General features: G+C 45.9%; 1 protein-coding gene across 1 annotated transcript; it reads left to right on the top strand.

Moving 5' to 3' along the window:
* Positions 1 to 1,168: 1,168 nt before the first annotated feature.
* On the top strand, positions 1,169 to 3,484 carry LOC143357612 (trypsin-2). The gene is made up of 7 exons (XM_076794123.1): positions 1,169 to 1,295; positions 1,417 to 1,529; positions 1,744 to 1,838; positions 2,069 to 2,228; positions 2,299 to 2,409; positions 2,657 to 2,806; positions 3,125 to 3,484. Exons 1-7 carry the CDS (start codon positions 1,226 to 1,228, stop codon positions 3,368 to 3,370), a joined length of 945 nt encoding a protein of 314 aa, XP_076650238.1. The 5' UTR covers positions 1,169 to 1,225; the 3' UTR covers positions 3,371 to 3,484.
* Positions 3,485 to 23,655: the final 20,171 nt, after the last annotated feature.

Below are 23,655 nucleotides of genomic sequence, written 5' to 3'. Positions count from 1 at the left end.
CGTTAGTCACGCGTCTCTCTTTCTCTCTTACCGATATTTCTCCGGGTGAGGAACGGACGGGAGCGATCCACGGCGATCGTTGATCGATCGCGAAACCCTCGGCTTTTAGAGCGGCAACGGGAATTATTAATCGGCACGATCAGCAACGGGAGAGCCGGCGCGTTTCGAATCGCCCGCGGCCAACAGTTAACGAGATGTTAATGATGCACGACTCTTATTACCGGGAGTTATTATTGCGCGGAGAAATTCGCCAATTTTTCGATCGTCCGATCGTGAAATCCCTTTGCTACTCGCGTTAGGAAGCGACGTGCTCTTTTTCAAGAAAGAAACCGTTTAGCGGATATTTTATGGCCGGATAGAAGTTAGGGTCGATTGAACTTTTTGTCCGGTGGTAATTAATTCCTGCTTTTACTCTCGCGGGCAATCAATTGTAACTTTATTTCGAAATCAAATCTTTCGATCATCATTAGACTTAGAATAGGTCCGATGCGAAACAGTGAAAGCACTTGAAGAGGAAAAATAAATGTCTATGTAGCTCTTCCCGGCTTTCTACATAAAAATCGGCAGTCTGGTGATCAATAAATCCGCAAATCAATTTCTACACCGAATTAAATTGTGTTTCATATTGCCGCGGAAATGGGCAACCAATGACACCATTGTCGCAAGCAGACTATTTTTATCTCTTGTAAGAATTCTGGCAGATTTAGAAATAAACCAGGTTACAGGCTTTCTCAATCAGGTGATAAGCGATCTGGCTGCCGGTCCTCGATCTTTATCCGTCGAATCTTTCCCCGATCAGTGATTGATCGTTGCCACCGTCGATTACTTATCTCTCAGCTCTGGGAATTCGAGCCGGTTCAAACTCGCGAACCATCGATTCCCCGAACCAGACGCGTTCGACGTTTCCTCGCGCGTATAATTGCAACCGTGTGGCATAAACGTGATCAAACATGATCAACACACCGGAAGTTTTATCTTGAATCTCCTATTGTCTTCCTTATCAACGCTTTGATCTCTCTGACTCGATCATTCTTGATGTTTCGATCGGCGGCGAAAGGGTGGCCAACTTTTCCACCATGCACGGTCTATGTTATAATTAGGTAGATAATGAGCGATAAGGAGTACCGTGAGATAAGTGTTTGCGTGCGTTACTGATAAGCCGACACTTCAATTCTGTCAAGTTGCACCACGATCAGTCGGACTACAGCAAGCGTAGCGATCGAAAATGATAGAGAGCACGCGTGAAATGATTTTAGTGGCTTTGCTAGCATTGTCAGTTACCGGCACAGTTTACGGTAAGAGTATTCTACAGTGATAAAGATATCGATCGATTTCCGTGGATCCTCGTACTGCGTCGTACAATATTACAAAGTTAGGTGAGTATCATTGATTATAAGGCAGCGTAATTTGTTGCAGGAGACTCATTGGACAATACTACATCGTACACGGAGCTAGAATGGATCAGTTATAGCCTGACAGGACGTATAGTGAACGGAACGAAGGCGGCTTCTAGGCAGTTCCCTTATCAGGTAGGTTACATCCTGGATTTAATACGAACAATTACAAATAACCTTTTATTTTTCACTCGTTCTTCTCCGAGCTGTCGATCACGATCTACAGATTTTCCGATATGCTTTCAAATTTCCCTCTGGACATTGGTCTATTCAGCTTCAATTTAAACCCTCAAAAGTGAAAAAATTCCCACGTGGACTCGATATAACCTCTTGCTGTGATTGGTTGCAGGTCTCGTTGCAGCGCAGCTACAACTCCCGACACTTTTGCGGTGGTTCCCTGATCGACGAATTCTACGTCGTAACAGCGGCACATTGCATGTTCCTGTGAGTGGATTGGAAGCGTGTGAATCGAGCTGCAATCACATACCGAACGTGTTCTCGATTTGAATCTTAACAGCGCTTTATCGTCGCTGTCACAGCGCTACTCGAGTGTTTTCAAGCGATAAGTCGCGTCGAGCAGCGGGATCTAGATTAATTTCGAATAAATTTTCTCGATATTTCAGCGGTTCCGATTTAAGCGGATCAGATTTTTTGATTACATTATTGTTGTGCAGATATGACGCGAAAATCTTGCCTTGGACGGTCGTAGTCGTCGCCGGGGAGCTTCAGCTCGACGCACAGACCTCCACTGGACAGCGAAGAGGCGTGGAGGAGATTCATGTCCATTCTGAATTCAATTCCACCACTTTGCAAAACGACATCGCACTGCTTCGTGTATGACAGATCTTGTTTGCTCGTATTCTCGAGTGGAATAATTTTTTATCAATTGTTTCTCGCGTTTCAGCTGACAGTCCCGTTCCAACTGACACAGGAAATCACACCTATAGTTCTGACTGTCAATCCTCCCACGCCTGGCACTGTCTGCAAGGTGTCCGGATGGGGGTACCCTGATCAGGCGAGTTCTATTGTCGTATATCTCAATATTACTTCTATCATTTCTGGTCGAGGTAGTCTTTAGAAACATCTTTCTGCTGTCTTGAGTTTCACCTACTCGGTTTTGTCATAAGTTTATCTTTCTATACCGAGCTTTGGAAGATCATGAATAAATACATCAATCCAGAGAAATGGAATATTAAGTAGTCCTTTAGTATTAACGTGTGCTATAATTTGAGTATCAATATTTCTTCGAATTTTGTGTGCAGAATTATCCTGTAGTCACCAACGACCTAATGTACGTGGACCTGCCGGTCATAGATAACGAACTTTGCGGTGTGCTTCTGGAGAACATCACCAGCATGCTACCTGGCATGTTCTGTGCCGGATACATAGAGGGCCAGAAGGATGCTTGCCAGGTATTTATTAAAACGTCACTTTATTATAGCTCGTTAAAAAAGTAATATACGTCTCAGCGACTTCATCGAATTGCCAGAGAAGTTTCAAATCTTCTCAAACTTTCCATCCCGAAGTCGCAGGAGTTATATTCGGATCCACTCTTAAAAAGTGAAGTCCGTTCCAGAAAAATAGTATGGTTCATCAGAATATTCGTATTTAGTACAAGCCCGATACAATTTTTTCGGCAATTATATTCACGATTTTGATCCAGGCGTAGTCTTTTACTATCACTTCCAGTGTTCCACAGATACAAAGTTAAAAATTGTGGATCTGTTTAGGGTGATTCCGGAGGCGGTATGATCTGCAACGGCTACCTGACAGGTGTGGTTTCCGGCGGCTACGGTTGCGCACTTCCGCAGACTCCAGGCATCTACTCGAGCATATACTTCTTCGAGGAATGGATCCTGAAGAACATGCACGGCAAGTTGCTTGAACAGAGACACGTATCCAACAGCGGGTCTGAGATGGTGTTAACATCAGCATTACTACTATTCATCCTTTCCGCTAATCTGGTTTACCTGTAACCAGCCCTGCTCTTCTCTCTCTATTTCTCTTTATCTTGTAGTAAACAGTAGTGAAACAGCACTTAAACAGTGATAATTTAATCAATAAAAATTATTGAAAATTCTGTAAATGTACGATCCTCTGTTGTATTTATTGTCACCCTATTCTAGAAAATTGAATCGATAAAATAAAAGTGTGGAAGGATTAGAAAAATTCCAGTACACTATTTAATTAGACTGCGGCTCTTTATGTAAAATAAAAATTCTGCACCTCGATAGGTTCGATAAGTTAAAAACAATATAACAGTAATTCGAAATTCTTCTAGCGATTTTACTGTTTCGTGCTCCTTTTGTCGTAACTGCAGTGTAGTTGTGATTAAATTTTTGTTTTGCATAAAAATCCGCAGTCTGCAGATACCACGATACAATCTCTGGTATCTGATGGAAGTCTTAGAGGGTTCGGGGGTTCGGTGATTTTATTTATGAAGATTCATTGAACCGGGATCGTGGGGGCCGACCGTGCAGCTTCGAACGATCATCCTCGAAAGCGTCTTTAAAGTTCTAACAAGCTCATTATTCCGGCTGGAAATAACCGCGTCCCGGACAAACGCGAGTCGACTCGACGTCCCGGCTTATTCCTCGAATATCCCATTACTCGAAGAGCGATCTAGTAATTGGCTCGGTCGGGACGCTCGTCGATCTTTATATTCCCCGTAGCTGGCAGCGGAGCGGACAAATATTTTCTTGCAATATCCCCGAGGCCGACGAGCCGAGCCGAGCCCGGCCGGTGTTCCTTTGAAGACCGTGAAAGTCAGTAGAAACGGCCGGGAATCGTCAGACACGGCGGAACATGCTTCGACGTTTCAGCCCCGAAGTTGCCACCGGCAATACCGCTAATACATTTCCCCTGGTAACGCCGACATCCCTTTATTAAGTAGGCTACAGTTGCTTTTTACAAGTGTCGAGCCTGCGCCAGATCAAAGCGGATGAAAACCATCCCCTCGTTATCCACTCTCGTTTTCGGTTAGGCCTGAATAGCCTGTACAATTCTAAATCATCGATATGACGTTTGAAAAATATTTACAGGTATAGTCAAGGGAAATAGTGTTTTATATCGATAGAGAAATATCGATAGAGATTTTTATGGGCATATTATGTGAGGCAGGGCATTTCGAATTTCCCTACAAAGCAAAATAGACTTATCATAAAGTGCAATCTTCGAGCTTTCATTTGAGCCCTCAAAGGTTGGCCAATTCCACCTACAAGTACCTCAAAGATTTTTTCCAAACTTGTTCCATCTGTACCAAACTTGTTACAAATTCACCTATATCCTCCGCGCTACCAGAAATACTGAGCTCAACCTAGAACCGTAGCCGACTTAATAACACCATAAATAATGTGCAACGTGCATCGTTCGCGCAATAAGCCAAACTAATAACAATAACTCTCGTTCTGCCTCGAATTCCAAGCGCCATTCGAATTCCCCAAGACGACGGAACTGCCTGGTGAATAGATTTCGGAAAGTTTCATTGCCCTCCTCCGTCAGAGTAATTAGAGAAAACTTTCTCGAGTAGTGGGGGTTGGTTCGACTCCTCCGCGAAAAGCAACCCCCGAAACGCCTCGCGCAGAAGGTCGCTGAAAAAGTAAACTTTTAATTTATTTAAAACTCCAGCCTCGTTCCAGGAGAAATAGCTCGCTCTCTCTTCATCCCTTGTGTCCTCTAATGAATTCTTATTCGATCCCAGGTATTAAGGAGGCCGCGAATGGACCGTGGCGCGAGGGGGATGAAAATCCATGGGGAAGATCATGAAAAACTCGGCTTAAACAAACCCGAGGGACGACGCCGGAGGGGGTTAGTGTATCAGAAGTTACGTTTATCAGGTGAAACGCGCGGTTTTCGCGGCACTCCCTTGTACAGCTTCACCCTCGCCAGCCTCTGTTTTTACCCGACCAACCCCCTACCTCGCGATTATTCTCGACGATCGATCGAGATACCCCTTCTAGTTAGAACAACCGCCTATCGGGTTCCAGCCTGGATTAACTTTCGGAAACGGAAGCCTTCCGGATGGAATTGCGGTCACGCGACGGGGGTGGAAAGCACCCTCGCAGATTTTCACTTTTTCTTGTCGAAACTGATGCGGGGAACCCCTTGAAAAACCTGATGAACCCTTTTTCAATTACCTCACAGAACGCTGGAGAAGTTATTTGGGTGATTGGCAATATTGTCTTACAGAACAATGTGTATTTAATTCAATTTTACTTGGAGAAAGGGGTGGAATGAAGTATAGTAAGTATTAACTCACAGGGAATGAATGCTGGTAACATTGAATGACAATACCTGTCAAAAACACTTAAAATCGCTCAACTTGACACACACGTAACTTTTGAACTCCTGATCTCCTAGGTTTGGTTTTTCGGCATTTGATGATAAATCTACAGGATTACATAAAAAAAGTTAAAAATTTCTGGTTTCCTCAGGTAAAATTAAACCACGAAATTACCTAATGAAAGTATTTCCATTGAAATCCCCTCCGATTTTCTAAAACTCGTAATTATTATGAACTCATGAAGGTGCAAAGCGTGTGCGTTGAATAATTGTTGAGCGTTCTGCTAAAATTTCCGACATCGAGCGGGCATCAAGGGGTATATTTTCGCAAGCACAAGGGAACTAAACGTTTGTTAGGCTGTTGCGGAAACGCCGAGCCCTCGCCGAAATTGCGGCCCCGAACGAAAACCAGCCACTCCATCGCGTTATGGAAATTTCGGGGGCTGCAATTATTTCGATCGATCGTCACGAAGGGCAATCTCTCTGCTCGTTCGCGGTGCTTCTCCTCGGGGGGAGATCAAAGGAGGCCGTTTTCCCTCTAATTACGGAAAATTTCGTCGTCGGAGGTATTTAGCTCGAGACGAGACGTTTCCCTTGCTACACGTATACACGTACATAGATACATACATAGATAAAGACACAGGGGTTGGATCTTAGAGGCTGGAGACGCGCAAAAGGACCGATGTGTTTGCGAAAGATCGGCACGATTCGCTGATTCTTAATTCCCTTTGACGGGCTCAGCCATTCATAAACTATTAATTGTACACGGCCCCATTTTCATCTTATTTTATGTATTGTATATTCATCTTACTTTGCATACTGTATGTTCATCTTATTTTATATACCGTACGCTCATGTTATATTATATTTCATGTATTTTAGGATATACAATATTTGCGAGTAACTGTTGGATCTTTAAATTGAAGTCAAAACACTGTTTATCAATGAAGATTGCACTATCATAAATTCAATTATCAGGTGAACAAAGACTCTCGAGTTAATTTTGCAGACACAAACACTTGCATTTGCTACCTGGAACTTTATCATACGAATTATTGTTTAACCATAAAGATTGCACTCTATTTATCAATTTTATCAACAGTTTCGAGACTCTCGAGGTAATTTTACAGAAACGAACACTTGCATTTGCTATCTGCAATTGTATCACACGATAATGTTCTAATCCACTTTCTCAGACCTTTGTCTAATATTCTTTGGTATTGTCTCTACTCAATCCAGCACCGTTCTGATTATGTTCTCGAGATATTTCATTTAAATCCTTCGCGTCTAATAATTAACTTCAATAGCAGTTTATTTTCACAAAACTCATTAACAAGTATGGTGAACAAATATATCTAGAAAAATGTATGAATTTTCTGAAAAACCTTCGGCTTCTGAGGACTAATTTCTACAGTGTCTGGCTATAAACCGCCCGATCTACTTGTCGAAATATCCTATATTTAAGTAAATATATTTCCTATTATATTTTTCTGTCAGCTCCACTATAATCACAGAAAAGAAATACATTTCTGAGCATCTTCTACAGCTTCTATGACAGCTGCAACATAAATTTCCACTTAGAGCGTCAAATCGCCGCAGCTCCTTCATTAGTCGTAATTAATGACCGGGATCGCAGCTCGGAAACAAGCGAGTCGAGCGACAGAAATCGTCCAAAATGGTGGTCCTCGCAAGGGAAACCACCGGTCCGCGAGTAATCCCTAATAATTCCGAGCGATTTCGCTCCGATCCTATCGAACGGCCGGCCAGATTCACCGCGAAATTGTTGGGCTGGACGTCTGGCCTCGCCGCTGTCGCCGAGAGGACGGACGCGAGAAACCATCGGGAAGACAAAACGTTTTTCGGTGATCGACCCTCGGTGGGATTCGCGGCGGGATCCATTAGGAGACAGGGAAAATAATGACGGAACGATTCTCATCGGTTCCCGGAGCCGCAGAGACCGGGGAAAGTTCTTAATGATCCGAACGGCGAGAGGGGGGGAGGGGTAGGCCGGAGACCGGCTGGTAATGCGAATTTCGCAAGGAGCATTAACTTCAGCAATAAACGCCGCCGAGAAATTAACGGGCGAATCGCGGGCGAAACTTCTTGGAGAACTATTAAACGAGCCGGGATATCGGTGTTCGCGCGATACAACCGCGAAAGGATTCGCGAATCCACCACCCCTAACTCGGGGACTCCCCTAACTCGGACGATTATTTCCGGTGATTTTGGCCGGGCGGCTGACACTCGAAAGTATTGTAGTTTCGCGAAATGGATCCGGAAACTGTGGGATAGTCTCCGGAGCCTGGACAAAGGTATTTACGAAGGCAAGATCAAGGGTTCCTCCTTTTTTTCCTTAGGAGAAACATTTGACTGCTCAGGTAATTAAAAGCTGGCATCAAACTGGTAGATAGTCCTCAATTTGAAGAAACTTAATCCGATTTCTTTTGACTCACCTTGAACACTTAAAAATTCTGTGCCGTGTCTGGGCAAGTATCTCATTGCTGAGACAGTCAGCAGGCGGTTGAAGGAGCTAGTAATTTCAAGTTTGTCTACAAAGCTTGTGCCAGGGGGAACGTTAGAATTTTTCATTGGAAGATTCGCGTTGCCGGTGGTCTCGGACTTCTCAGGGATCCGAGCTCGAAAATCTCGGTCTGCGAGGTAGAGGTATCGATGTCTCGCCACGGGGCTCGAAACTTCGCGGATGTTTGCGGACCGTTCCCTCGGAGGGAATCGGACAATTTATCGGTCGGTTCCCGAAGCGACTCGGCTCGCAAATAGAAAACGCAGACGTCGTTTATCGTCCGTCCCGCTGTCTAAATACCTCGTTTTCCGTTTATCAAAGTTTCAATCGGTGGTGCTCGAGGGTGGCAACCCCTCTCCAGCAAAATAAACGTTCCACGGCGAAGGCATAACGAGCCACGGGACGTCTTCGGCGATCGGGAAGGAGAAGGGAAAGTGGAAAACACCGTCTCGGACGGTGGCGCGACGCGGCATCGTTAATTGGTGCGATCGCGAGCGATCGAGAGGGATCGAGAAGGATCGAGAGAGATCCGGGGTTGGTTACCAAACGGGCCAATTAGCCGTCTGCTGGGAAAGCAGACGAAGACGTTGCGCTGTGTAAACGCAAATAAGCGACTCGCAGCGTTTCCGGGAGCCGCGTCTCGAGACGCTGACGAGAAGCCGGCGATGACAGGGCCAGCGAAGGGACGGACGAAGGGACGAAGGGATGGCAGGTTTACATTTAATTAATTAGATGGCTGCCAGCCACGGATGAAAGGAAAAACGAGGGGCTGACAGCGAGGCGCGTTTAAACGCGGCTCTTTCATCTCCCGGGCAGCTGACCGCGAGCGAAGAACTGCTCGCGCGTGCGTGCTTCACCCCCTCGGGGATGTACGAAGTGCATCTTAAAGGGTGATCCTCGGGCTTTAATTTGCGATGTCAAACGTCCGAAAATTTCCTCAGGGAAGTATCTCAAATTCGATTTGAAGTGACCGACTTTTCACAGACTGAAATTCAAAAATGTGAATGTATTTATACCTGTACTTATCGTTACTATCACCAGATGTAATTCGAAGCTCGAGCTTCTTGCTTGACCACCTTATCACACTCCCCCAGTTAATTATCACACTTATCCTGGCTCGCCTCCAAACGCTATCCTCATGAAACACGGCCAGCGTCTCGCGATATCCCATAAAGGGGCGAATCGGGTGGACAGGCCTATCCAGCGGGGCGTTAAGGCGAGTTTTAAACCAGCCAGACGGGCGACAACGCGGAACGAGGTACGCTCATTATCATAAACGTAACTCTGTCCGGGCTGGCTTGGCCCGCGGCTCTCTGGACGAAAGCCAGGAGCTAGAGGTCGCCTATAGAACTCGGATCGAGGTGAAACAGGGGTTGTAGGGTCTGATACAGCGCTGGCTGTCGAAGGTGAGAGAGAGAGTTTTTGTCGTACCGGAAGCGAGGGTCGAAAACGGGGACGTTGGGTCTTTCGGGGTGAATTTGAAACGACGGATTGACGGGGCTTAGGGTGCGAGCCTCGTGCATCTTTTTTTCATACGCGAGGAATTTATGTGGGTCCATGATGTTCGTATGTGGGGCACCAGTCGATGGAGCTGTGCTGCCCTTGTCAATTATTGTTCAGAATTTGAAGAAGAGACTGTATCTTGTGCATAAGGAGTTCAAAGGTTGTACTCATTGATCTCAGATTCTGTCCCCACCTTGAATAAAAATTTAAAAAAAATGGAGGCGTGGTATTCAATGGTTTTGTTTAGTGACCTCAGGTCACGTTTCCACTTTGAAAGAAAATTTAAAAATGATCAGGAAGGGTAATCTAAGGTTGTAGTTTCCAACCTCACGTTCTGTGTACATCTTTAATAGATGAATCAGTGGTAGAAGCAGCAGTAATTATCGGAGACTTCGAGCGTTCCAGCGAGGACAACGTGGTCGCCTATCCGGGACTCAATCAGATTGTTTCCAATTTAGCGGAACGGTCTGCTTGGCTTCGTCGGAGGCCATTTTTACGCAAATTTCCCGCGATATCGGCGTATGCTACGAATTGAAGGGCCGATGGGATCGCGAGACCGTCGAGACGACGCTCGAATTTCCGGTCACATCGTCTGGAAACGACTCACCTATCTCGCGACAATCTCGGCCATTAAAACTCGGTCATTAAGCGAGACTCCTTCGAGTCTTCTTCTCTAGTCGACCGCCTCGTCCCTCCTGTTTTCCTCCTTCTTCCACCTCATTTTCGTGGCAAGGACCATCCCCGACCACGAGCGACGACCTTCAATGTCCTTACCTCCTGGTGATCGTTGACCTTAATCGACCTGTTCCGCACGCAGGTCCCCGTCACGTAAATAACTCACCCCATTACGGCTTATTTCTTAAAAAGGGAACCTCCGTCTCGCCACTTTCCTCGCTGGCGGAGTAATTGAATCCATAATATTGAGACCCTGATCCTGGGGACCTTGATACAAACTGGGCTCGCCTAATGCCGTTATAAATTCCCGGATTAATCTTTCGAAGCGACCAAATTCACGAAATAGCCGAGTGTTAATAATATTCTTCATCGGTGGAGCGCGTTCTCTGATAATTGGAGGTCTTGTTCTTAATACTGAAACGTTGCTGGGCAAAAAAATTCGTCCATTGTTTGTCTCTAGACTAAAATCGTGGAAATAGAAATCAGAAATTTTATGAAAATCTTCTCGACTCCATGCAAATGCCAGAACACACTTCTGGTTCTGTCTAAGGGTCTAGCCGAGGTATTCGGAATTTTTCTTCGCCCTCCGCTCCCGGCCTCCGCTCGGCGTCGCATCCAGGACACTCGATCGCTTTTTCCAGCGGCTCCTTCATCTTCCCGGCGATCATTTGAAAATGGGAAGCACACCGAGGAAACGACGAGCTCTCACCCCATCGTTATTTTCCCGGTTTCTCCCTAATGGTCTCAACAACAGAGCGTGGGTGGAGGAAGGGGGTTGGAACGAGGATGAACCTGGTGGGAAGATAGGTCGCCACCCTTAGGTCCAGCAAAAACGTTTTGTCTCGCCGGTCTTTTCTCCGTGATTCTCCGATCGCGACCGGCGCTGACGATGTCCTTTGCATCCCCTAAGTCACGCGTGACGTCAACCCCTTGCTAGGCCCACGGAGATTTCGCAGGACGGGTTCCATACTTCATCCTCGTCGATAAGGATTTTCCGCTGGAGGGTGGTCGTCGCGACTGATCTCGTGATCTCGTTCCCTCTCGCTCTCTGTCTCCGCCTCTCTGCTCTCTTACGAGCCCGCGCACCCCCTGCGACCTTCGTCGTGCGTCGGGATGCAATTACTTAAAGCGGAGAGCGGTGCCCTTTTCCCGGCCGATGAAAAACGCGCGTTCCCCGACGGTTGCGCCGCTTAAATCCTATCCATTTGTCAGCTGGCCCTTGGCCACCGCCGGACAGCCTTTTTTGCCTCTGCATCCCTGAAGAGTTCACCGACTCCGACGTCCACCGCCGCACCTTTCCATCTCGGCGCGGAGGCGTTCGACAATGCCCGCCCGCGCGAAGATCGACCTTCCCCCGCAGAAATGAAAGGGATAAATCACCCGAGGCACAGGATGAGTCGCGGGGCTTCAAGTAGAAACGGACGTCTGGCCTGGACAAGGATCGAGGATTTTAGGTGTGGTCCTCCGTCATGGTTGCAGAACTGCAGTCCGGGTCTCTGAAATTATTTCATAGCGGTCAGGAATTTAATAAAGCGTATGGAGTCGTTGGGAAAATGGTGGAAATATTTTATACAGTGCCCAGCACAATATTCGGACACTCCAGAATTTTAACAGTGACCGCAGACAGCGAAAGAAATGGTAAAACGTTAACAACATCGTATATTATACAGAGCTAATTGGCGTTAGACTGCGTTAGAAATGTGCACAAGTAGATTAGAACGTTCTTGGTCAGACAATGATGTTTTTATGCGGACCTGAAATCACTTTGCCAGTCACGGCTCCGTCGATGCAGTGGCAATCATGGCTCCCAGGTCCTCCGACACCAGAAAAATTCCTGCTCGTTGGTAACCGACGTGATTTCACAGCGAAATTCTCCCTGTCCCTTGATTCTGCAAACGAGGCACGAAGGGCCGACCCTATGGGGTCAGCCCCGTGCAAACTGCGCCCGCAGATCTGCGTTTCGTCGCATCGACGCAACGGGGGAGGCAAACGAAGATGCTGAGGGGGCCCTCATCGATCTAGGACGACCCTCCGACTCGAAAGGGGAGGCAAATTGGGTTATCCTGGACCGAGATGTCACCGTGGCAGCGGCGTTTCGTCCGATGAGCACGCCTGCCGGATGGGAGCCGACGTTGTCGCGGGTCAAAGGTAACCCCTGGTCAATTATTGTAATATGTTCGCTGGAGGCGAAAGGGTCGAGAGACTCCCTCTCTCCCTCTCTCTCTCTCGCTCTTTTCCTCTGCGAATCGCCACGGGTCGATAGCTTTAATCTACCGTGCTCTGTCTCAGCGCCCTCGATCGGGGAGCTCTGTATCGGACCTGGCTTATTGTCTACTAAATTTGGTTACTCATTAAGGACTCGCAATTATCAGACCTGGAACTTCTAATGCGGAGGCTTCGGGGGCGTTTAGTGCCACTTGAAAGGGACTCATGGCTGCCGAATACTCGAGATACTATGGAACCCTTCAAAACGAATACTGATATTACACTGCAAATATTTTCGAGTCTCAAATAAAATGAAAAGCTTGTCTGATTTTACTAAAATCTGTTGCAGATACAACGAAATAGGCTTGTACAGTAAGAATCAACATATTTTCTGGCACGGGTAAATTTTTCATGAAGATGTAGCAGTGACTACGAAATGTTTCTCAATCCTCAAGTCCGTCTACGTCCATTCTAATAATATTCAAGTGGATTCCCTTGTCCCGCGGCAACGTCGAAACGCAATAAAATAAAAATGTGGGAAATAGGACCGAAGGTATAGTTCGCTTCGAGAAAATGAAATCTGACGCGAGAGGAAGCAATGAAAGTGGTCAGTGGCGGTCGAAGTCGCCTGGTAGACGTCGCGGCGCCGCGGCGAGTGTAACGACGCGGCGCGCGCCAGTGACACCGAGTTACATATTTAAAATGTTTGGCGTGCGAGCGCGGCAAGTTTCCTGCGGCGCTGGTAAAGTTTGAAAAATAGTGGTCTTCTTTGTCCGGGCGGGGTGGCCCGACTATAAAGGTTCCCGTCGACTTCTGCGAATCCTCAGATAAATTTCGCGCGCCTTTCCGTCCGTTATTTACCGTCGGATCGGGATCCCGTCGCGCTCGGATTTCGGGAAGCGGATGCCACGCGACGAGCAAACGTTTCTGCAAACGTTCACTGTGAACCCGAGTTCCCGAAGGAACACCGTTGTATCTAATTTTCGTCGAGACCGTCGTCGCACTCGTAATTTCACTCCACTCGCCCGATGAAACTGACTTCCATTTCGCTAATCCCTCCCCCCTTCCCCCCTGGGAAACTTGGCCCGTCTCCAGTCGACTTCTCGATCACTTCTATACCACTTAAACCTTTCTGTCATGGGAACTTTTGTTTGTCATGCTCGTCCCTCAGCGGGTCTTTCTCCGACGGTCAACCCTTCGACAACTTATGCTCGTTGGGAGAGTAGAAGCCTCGTAAAAAAGTTTTCTGTCTCTGGTCGGCAACCTCTCCACGCCCATTCGGCCCTCGAATCTTTCTTTCCTGAGACCTGAGTGCTTGTATCCGTCTACGAATTTAAATAATTTTGGAAATATATTATATCCTACAGCAACAATTTCGGCTCCAGTTTTGGAAAGGAGTGTGAGTCGTTGTTAGTCAGACAAAATGCAGATTGATTCTTTTATGTTAACATAGGAGCAGTCCAACTCCTGATAGACTGCTGAAGAAGGGATGACTGAATATTCGACAAAGTAGGAAATATAAAAATTATCGAATTCAGATGCATTCACCAATTTTAACCCTTAGCACTCGAATGCCGACTGTAAGGCGCCACTAAAAATTCCTGTATCATTATTCAAAATATTTTTTACAGTATTAAATTTATTTGTATTTAATAAATTACTAAACATTTCAGTACGTAATTGCACCATTTTCGTATGTATATTCTAAGTCGGAAAAAATATTTCGTTTTGGAGTTAAAATGGCTTCCAGTGCAAAGGGTTCAAGCATCATTACTAGACTGCGGAATTTATGCAATCATGACGAAATTGACTGGACGAAACACAAAACTGTGAAAATATTTCAAGTATGTACACAGACAGTCAGACGCGTAACAGGATAGCGTCACACATCGATCTCGTAAATAGGAAGTTTTAATCGAGGAATTGTTCACCGATTTGAGCTGGCCGGACAGAAAGATGCGAATTTACAGACACGCATCACCGGTACAATCGCGAGATTCGATTATCGTTAGCCGGGCAGGATCGCGAATCATCGAGCCCTACAATTAGCGGCGCGGGCGTGCTTTTAAATTTCCGGCTTTGGGACGCACGGAGGCGGAAAAATATTTCGAGTACGGGGCACTCACGGCGAAATTACCCGGCGTGGGGCGCGCGCGAGCGCACGCGTGTTTCAAAATGAATTTACGGTCGGCTCTTAGTGAGCAATTTCTGGTCGAAAGTTTCGTTGTTTCCCGACTGATTTGTGGCCGCGGGACTGCCGCTCATTCGCCGAACGCTCCTCCATTTCCGCTCGAAATTAATCGCTTTTCCACCGCCATCGGTTCGCTCGTGCCATGATAGCTCGGTCCAGGCACTATGACTGCTAGTTCCGTCTCCGAACATGATCCAATTACTTTGATACGCCGAAAGAATAGCTGAATTAATTTACTCTCACAGAGTACACGGAATCTTAAAAATTCGTTGTTGATGAAAATGGGGATGAAAGCCTTCGTGATAATCTGGAGTAAGTGCTAGGTCAATTTCCGAATGCAATTTTTTAGCATGTTTAGGAAATGAGTACCATTGGGAGTCTTTAATGCAACATGGACGGCTATCTTAAATTCCTTTTAATGATCTGACTCGAGCAAGGCGCGGAGAGCTGCAGACTGCTAATAACCGGCAGAGTATTAGTTCAAAGGCGAATAAATCACGGTCGGACGCGAAGTTGAAGCAATAAAGGCGGCATAAAGCGGCGCAAAAAAATCTTACAAAGTATCTTTTATCACGGGAGAAATCTAAGTGCCACGCGTCCAGCTCGAGTGCAGTCGCTGGCCGAGCACAAAGGTCGCTTTTCAGCGGCGAGACGGTTTAATGCGTGGCTCGCGTTTCGCCGCTTGCTTGAACTTTAATTTTCCACCGGGCAAAGGGAGAACGAGGAAACTGGAAAAGACGTGTTCCTCTTTCAGCATTCCTGGGTGTACGTGGTTCCGAAGCGCATCGCGTCTCTCGCGAACGAGGAAAATATCGCGCGCGCGGTGGCTCCCAGGGCCGAAGGTGCAGTATAACGAGAAACGGTTAAAAATACGATTCTTTGTCCCCTCGGAGGCTCGGGTTGGCGCGAGGCGGTTTTAGAAGCCGCGAGAGAAAGAGAAAAAAAAAGCGCGAAAGCCTTCGGGGACCGTGAAATTCCTGCCCTCCGAAATTGGAACGGAGGGAGGGAAGGCCTTTGAGTAAATTTAGCCCTCGAATTGCCGCGCCGCGAAGTAGATGCAATTTCGTGGACACACGTACACGCCGGACTCGTGCCACCGGGAATAATTGCAAAAACGCGTTTTTATCTTGCTTGCACCGGCTGCTTCATTGCGTTTAACTAATTCTGCATTTTCCCGGGGAACCTGCAATTTAGTTTGTAGTTGCCCCGGAACGTTTCCGGCTGAAACGGCGGCCGAATCATTTTTTAATTGAGAATCTACCGAGAATATTATATCGGGGAAAGAAACGGTGAATTAACCAGCATTTGATAATGCATCGCGTGGAAAGCTGATGAAAAATGCTATAACCATATTGCATCCTTACCAATTTGAGCTACAAAATTGCTTTTTATTGCACAATTACACGGAAAACGTTTTGCCCAAACAAGCGACTTCTCGGTGAATACATCTAGCTTTGAAGATGAAGAATCAATGAAGGACTGTTACAAATGAATGCTATTGCAGCAATTCTGAGCAAATGGCTGCAATATTATTTTCTAAATATCGTATTTCATAAATAATATAACATCGTCGAAAAAGGAATGAATCAATGAGGAATTCGCGAGAGTTTCAGCCAATTAATTGTTCAGTGGGGAACATATGGCGGACGTTATATTGTTAAAGGGAGCATTGAATTATCGACGAGTGTGTTTTATTGTACTTTATACGCAGAATGAATGACGAGCTAAATTGCAGGTTATTATTTAATAGATACCGTGCGGTGACGTTAATATTGTTCGAAGATGCAGTGAAATATTTACCGGTACACCCGACTATATTTCACACGGGGGATTAATGAACTGTAGCCTAAAGGACGAATCCCATGAAATTTCCTGTCGAATCTAATCCGCAAAATGTGGTCACGATTAATGAAATCTCATCGTCGATTTTCAACATTCGCTAATGAAAACCGCGTCGAACGACCGGATATTAATTGTCATTTGACGATGCTCGACGTCATGCGAGTCTGTTCGCCGATCGCAGGCTGGCATATAATTTTAATTAGGGACGGGCTCGAGCGTGGCACGATCAAAATTGAATCATTATTCGCGCAGGTGTTATCGGGAAATATTTTTCCACGTGATACTGGCACTTGGAGAAATTGTAAAAATTGTAAAAATGTCTGGCACTTTATCAATATTCTTCGGCTACTTGCATTGACGTCCGTCGACGTTGTCGCCGTGACGGTAATCGACTTAACTCGACGAAAACGCTGCAACGCTGTGCGTGCAGAACGACGGCGAGGTGGTTGTTTTTGCGGTAATTGCTTTCATTGGTAAATTAAAGAGCACGCTCACGGTACGCCTAAAAGCGAGCAGTCCGATGGACAGTGACGTACAAAGTGCAGGCCGTTCAAAGGAACCTCGAGCCAGCGACAGCGACAAATTCAACAAGTACTTGCGAATCAATAACACTTTCATTCCGGCCCTCGCCACTCGTGATACCTGGAATTAATTTTCCCGACGAATTTATAGAGTATCCCTCCACATCCAGTTCACTTTAACCTCCGTACACTGAACGTTACACTCCACCACAAAAATTGAGAGACCCCTAAATTTTCATCGAAAAGTTACTCGATCTCTGAAATACTGTACCTTCGTGAAAAACAATCGTACGATAGTCTCCCTAAGCTCATTTTAAAGGGCAAAGCCTACACTTTGACACCCTCAAATTTACATTTTATCAAATTCCCTTTTATACGAAAAATCTTGACAAAAAACTGATACTACGACCGTGAAAATTGTTAATTTTTGAACTGCTCTAACTCCATGAATAAAAATCGTAGGGCTATCTACTTCGGTTCAGTTTAAAGAGAAAAACCTCTACTTTCACGACCCTAAGCAGATATTTTTCCAAGACCCGTGTACATTTAATAATACGGCAGAGAACTGATGCTAATTTTTGTTGTTTCGCAATTTTCAGACCCGAGTTAAATTCCATAATTTTTCTCATTTCCTCGAGCCATAAAGCGCAAACGTTGCCAGGGGAAGCCTCTGGCACCACAGTTTACAAACATCGCAGAAGCAGATACGCAGATTAATTAGTCTGCCAGAGCAGTTCCAAGCGCGCATTAATTTTCGCAGAGCGGAACATCCTGCTCTCGCAATTCAAGACACGCCATTGCTCCTATCGAACGAGGCATCACCCTCCTAAATCCACGAGGCCTACATCCCAAAGAAGCCCGCGTTGATCCGCACCCTTTCGCTCCCCCTGGTCATCCCCCATAAATTCGAGAATTACACGAGGCGGTGTCGTGTCATCGCCATCCACCCGAAAGGCCCGCAAATATTTGCCGGCGATCTTTGCAAGCTGTAATTCTAAAATACCGCCACCTGTCCTATCCAGACGAAGGATCGACACCCCCTTTTTCCAGCCCGTTAGCGAAGTATACCGGACGACTAAATTGCACCCCTGACCGACTTTCTGGCAATTAGTGCCCGTATAAAAACATATCGAACGATTTAACAGCAACGATTTTATATCTCCAGTGGAAAAGCAAATTACAGCAGTGTTGGCTAGACAATCATAAAATATAATGGTACAGAAAGAATGACTAATTCGTGGCTGATATTTCGAAGAAGTAGATCAGGACGTTGTTGACCAGACAAGAAGACCAAGTAAAATTTACTGAACAATATATTTTCGATAGACACGATCGAATGGAGACATAATTGTGTATATTGGAATATATTTTTTGTAAACGAGAATTTAACAAGTAGATTAAGACGTTGCTAATCAGACAAGGGGAAAAGTGAAACCTATAAATCTAAATCCTGATTTGTGACTAAAAAAATCAACTAATTGAATTGAATACATTACGACATCACCAGATAACGGGAAAATGACCGACTTCCCGATAATTAGCACGAATACGGTCGATTTACCGTTACCTCCAGGACCTCCACCCCCTCTTTTCAGACTCCTACGGTCCGTTGATCCTCTTTCCGCCTCCAGCCACCGTTTTTTTCCGCCTCTTTTCGCTTATTTATCTTCCCCCAACTCTTTCCACCGATCTTTCGCGCCGGCCCTCGGCCAGTCGCTCTATCCTATCGCCGTAATTGCCCGATTTATCATGCCCGAGGGTTATCAGTAGCTTGCTTATCATCTTCCTATTTTTCCCCGGTGGAACTTCGGACCGGTGGATCAGAGTCCGAAGATTGGTTTAAACGTCCCGGCGCGGCGACTTCTCCGACACAATCCAATTCGACGGTCTCGTTCTCGTGGCAAGGGCGCGGGGAGATCGGTCCCCGTTTCGTTTTTCAACGTCTCGCTGCCTCGAGCTCGAGCTCTGTTTGGCCGACGCGCGGAACGCTGAGAGAGAGAGAGAGAGAGAGAGAGAGAGAGAGAGAGAGAGAGAGCTTGGAAAAATATTTGAGTTGGAAATTGACGGCGTCTGCTGTGTACTCGGGTCTCGATTCGCCGAGCAAGACGGCCGCGGATATTTTCGAAAATTGAGGAATAGAATGTTTCGACGCGGAACTACGAGCTGCTCGGGGAACACAGCTCGATCGATTTAGGGCGCTTTCCATCGCAGCTGTGCTCCCATTTTTTCATTCCGCAAGAACGAATTCTACACCTTGAATTTTCAGGGTCTGTTCCAGCAGTTTCTTTCGAAAATTTTCCGCAGGAAGTCTCCAGTCGAGAGAAGCAGTCGTAGCAGGTAATTAATTAATTGCAGTCCCAAGTACGCATTTAATTCTTACCAAAGAACACTGTACGTTTCAGGTAAAATAATTTTTACCCCGGTGCGATTCGCAAAGTTGTGCGGATTATTGGTGGAACTATTTGACAATGTCTCTACCAATGTTCATTCTAACAAAATTCTCAAGCTACACAAATAACCCTAAACGTGAAATCTTGAGCCAATTCGATTCTAGAAGACTCGCATGAATTATTTAAGCAATTACCACCGTTCTGTTAAAATTGTTGTGGAAGCTGCTTCCAAGCTGATTCGATTTCTCAAGCGTCAGGTAAAATATTCAACCAAAGCTTTTAGCCTGTATAAATTAACTATACTGTCAAACCGACCGTATTTCGATGCAGTTATCAGCCGCAGGCATCAAACAGGAAGCACTACCCGAATTTTACGATGCTCCGAGGCGTAAAGCGATTATAAGGGAGCTAAAACCTGCCCGATGCAATCAAGAATACTCGAGATATACGGGCCCGTGAAACGAGGAGGTGTAATGCTTTAATTAACGACAATATTCCTGGAATTCGAGTGGCTCCCCTCTCTGCAGGAAGTCTGCAAATTCGTCACATAATCCCGGGGACCGTCGGGTTTTCAGCTAGCTATGAATCGACGTTCGGAACATTCTGGAAGGTTCTTCAGGACAAGGCAATATCTCTCGCGATATATCTGGGCTGTCGTCCCGCGAGCCTGTCCGGCTGTTATATTTACCAGACTGCAGAGAAGGTAATTGCCTGGCCTGGACACACGGCCTTCTGCCTCCGATCCCCGTAATATCGCCATTTCTATTAAGTTTTTCCTTCGCTCTGGCCTGCACACTCGGTGTCCCACAATTATTGACACGCCGAATCCTTCCCGTTAATAAATGAACGCAATTACCTCCCAGACGTGTTTAATGCTTCGAGCATATTTCTCTCTTCGAAATGGTTTCCCGTGTTCGTCAGAGCCTGTTCAAACTTTTAGTAGCCATTAGGATTCGGGTTTCAATATATTAAAACGGCCGTTCCTAATGTCACGAGTTGTAAATTTATAAAGTTTTTGGTTTTTAACGTGCCCTGAAAAGGTTCGACGATGTTAACACTAGGTTTACGTCATTTTGACGGGTTCTAATATTTTTAATTTACGATTATTGGAAGATCCATCTACGTGGAGTTACTCAATAAATTTGTTTCTTAAAAAACTGGATGCATTCTTATTTTTATAAAGTAATGTAAAATACTCACTTTTAGTGTTCCGTAAACCTAGTGTTAATAACGTTAACACCACGTGTACGTCTTTAGAACCAATTCGTCAGGTGTCGACCCCTTCCAACAAATTAATGCACCTCCAAATAGTTAGGTTTATCGACCCACCAAGCAGATTTTGATTTTCGACGATTCTCCGCGAGGTACCCAGACTTGGAACTGATAATATTCGTACACCAGGTGGCCCGTTGTTTCCGAATCACCCTGCGAAAGACGCGGGACGTGCTCGCGAGGGACGGAAGCGATAAACCGGGGACAAAAACCGGGCCATGGAGAAGAAAACCATGGCGATGGGAGGGGAAAAAAGCCGGGAAACTTTCTCTGTAACGAGACTCCGGCTCCTGTCGGTGGTTACCGTCTCTCGGATGACTCTTCCACCCCCCGCAGACCGGTCGGAGTTCACTTGGTTCGTCGAGAGAGCGATTTAGGTTTGATTCATTCTTTCCCCGCCCGGTTTTTCGTAGCTCGTCGAGTGCATTCTCTCTCTCTCTCTCCCCCTTTCTTCCCCTCTTTCCCTTTCCGGCTTTTATTGCGGGCACAACGGTTGCTTCGTAATTAAACTTCTTGCTATTCCTGCGAGAGACGGTAATATCCGAGAGGCGGGCTCGCTGGAATTTCGGGAATTTTACGAAAGGTAACGCGCTGTGGCAAATTTTCGTCGCGTTCCTTGGGCCCCCTCGCCCTCATCTTTTCTCGACACGGCCTCGTGTATTTTTTTCTCTGCTCGCAGAGAAGCGCCACGGCCGCGAGAAGAGCTGATGCGCCTCGCCGCGTAATAAGAGGCCACCTCGCGATATAAAGCTGCGAAATTAAACGGGAGAATTAGTTTCCATGAATACCCTCGGGACGCGGCCGTTATTGCGTGTTTACTACGCCGGGATACGGAGTCTGTTTAGCTTTCTCGCCGATGCCATCCCCCCCGGGAACGATGAATGACTCTGCGCAAACAACATTTTTCTAAGACGCTTTCGCGCGAAATTGCAATGTCAGTAAAAGCATCGGAAGATTTTGTCGAAGACTGAACCCATCACAGATTTGAAGATTGAAATTTCCCCTTTACAACGATACCTAAAAGATTCATCTACGATTTTTTCTAGTGGTTCTATTATACTTTTCAGCGAATGGTGTACCGCCAATTTTGGAATAATCTAAGGTACATCATGAGGGTTCGACTGAACTTGTGCCTCGTTTTTGTTGTATAAAATAGCCCCCAAAAAACGTACACCAATTTTTAAGGACTCGTTGTACAGAGGAAGCTTGTATCTTCGAGTCCATGGTCGACTCAGTCCCAAAAAAAATTTTTTCACGGTTCTAGAGTCTCTTGAATTGGTAACGTTACCAAGAACAGAGGCGTAAAACAGTGCCTTCAGTTTTCCTTCGACTAAAACACGAATAAATTTTTTCGCAGAAAATGAGCAATGCGCAAAGAAAGTAGAGGCTTTAAGCTTTATAATGAGCTTGGTTTCACTCTTCTACGATCTTCATTTGCGAAGTTACAGCATCGACAACTAATAGTAATCTAATTCACATAGTGTTCACATAATTTTTGAAGCTCACTGTATAATGCCGACCATTCGTGACGCTGGAGAATAGTCTCCCAGCACAGTTGTCCAGCATAGCATTCCAGTGTTAGCAATAAATTTGGAGAGGGTCCAGCCGAATCGGCTTGTCGTGTAGTCAACGTCGCATTACGAGTTTCCGCGAGAGAACCGGGCACGAGATCGCGTCCCGGAAATCACGAGGGTGCTGCCCGGCCCTTTCCCACGCGGATATCCGTGGATATCTCCGCCCGGTGAAAGTGCCGTCACCCACTTTCACGGGCCGCTGCCGTGAGAGTGGATGTTCGCCGAGGAATCTTCCTGCTTGGCTGTGTCTAACACCCCCGCACCGCTAGGGAGATACACCTCAACGTGACAACGGTTTCTCGTTAGTCAGACACGCACTTTCTTCCAGAGTTCCTTTCCTCGATCTGAACCGGCACTTATGGGGTTCGAACTCCGTTCTCGGGGGTGGATATGGGGAAGTTCTAATGCACGGTGTTCCTGTCGAAGCTGTTGTCTTTCATCCATTTTTGTCCCGTTTTGTTAGAACAGTTTTCCTAGAGATGAATTAACACGCATTGCTTGCGTTGGGTGACCACGCAGTAATTTTATATACACTGTTCTTTAATTTTATACACCCTAAGAGAGTGATTTGAAATTTTATCGAAACAAGAAAACAATGTCATAGAAAATGTTTATGAAGAATGATCGAAAAAACATTAGAGGGAATTTAGAGGGGGTCAAAATAAAAGTTCCAGTAGCTCGCAGACGCAGAGATTAAAATCCCGCCCCAATTTGTCAGCTCGGCCACCCCTGAGAGCTTCACGAGTCCCGGAATCCTCGCAGAACGCCTCCTGTTAATTAATAAAAGAGCCCCAGGGTCGAATCGGCCGGCGAGAAAGGCGGTAAGAGTTTAATCCACCGAATGGACACATTTTTATCAGTTCCGGGCCATTTCACCGGCCCGCCCTTGATTTTCCCTTAATCGCGTATCGATCCGCTGCCCTGAGGGCGACACTGTTGACCGAAATTATAGTTCACGGCTCTAGAACCTCGACTCAGACCCGGAAGCAAGCATCTCGTAATTATTAATCCGCATTATATGTACATTCTTAAAACCGTCCGACACGATTTTGAGTGTCCCTCTTTAACAGTAAACCTACCACAGCTGGCCAAATGACAGATTTCAGATGTTTTATTTTACAAATATTAAGGTTGTAAAGATTGCAATAATAGTCGCATAAAATATAAGTAAATCGAATCTTGTTATTGTTATAAGACGATACATTCTAGACAATTTTAATGCTCGGTAAGTTTAATGTTAAATTGTCAGATTTCTTTTTGAAATTTCCAAAGCTCTAATTTAAAAT

This window comes from Halictus rubicundus, chromosome 10, assembly GCF_050948215.1.
Source record: "Halictus rubicundus isolate RS-2024b chromosome 10, iyHalRubi1_principal, whole genome shotgun sequence".
Taxonomy (NCBI): Eukaryota; Metazoa; Arthropoda; class Insecta; order Hymenoptera; family Halictidae; genus Halictus; species Halictus rubicundus.
The sequence above is the reverse complement of the archived record's forward strand: the minus strand, read 5'-3'. Positions and strand labels throughout refer to the sequence as shown.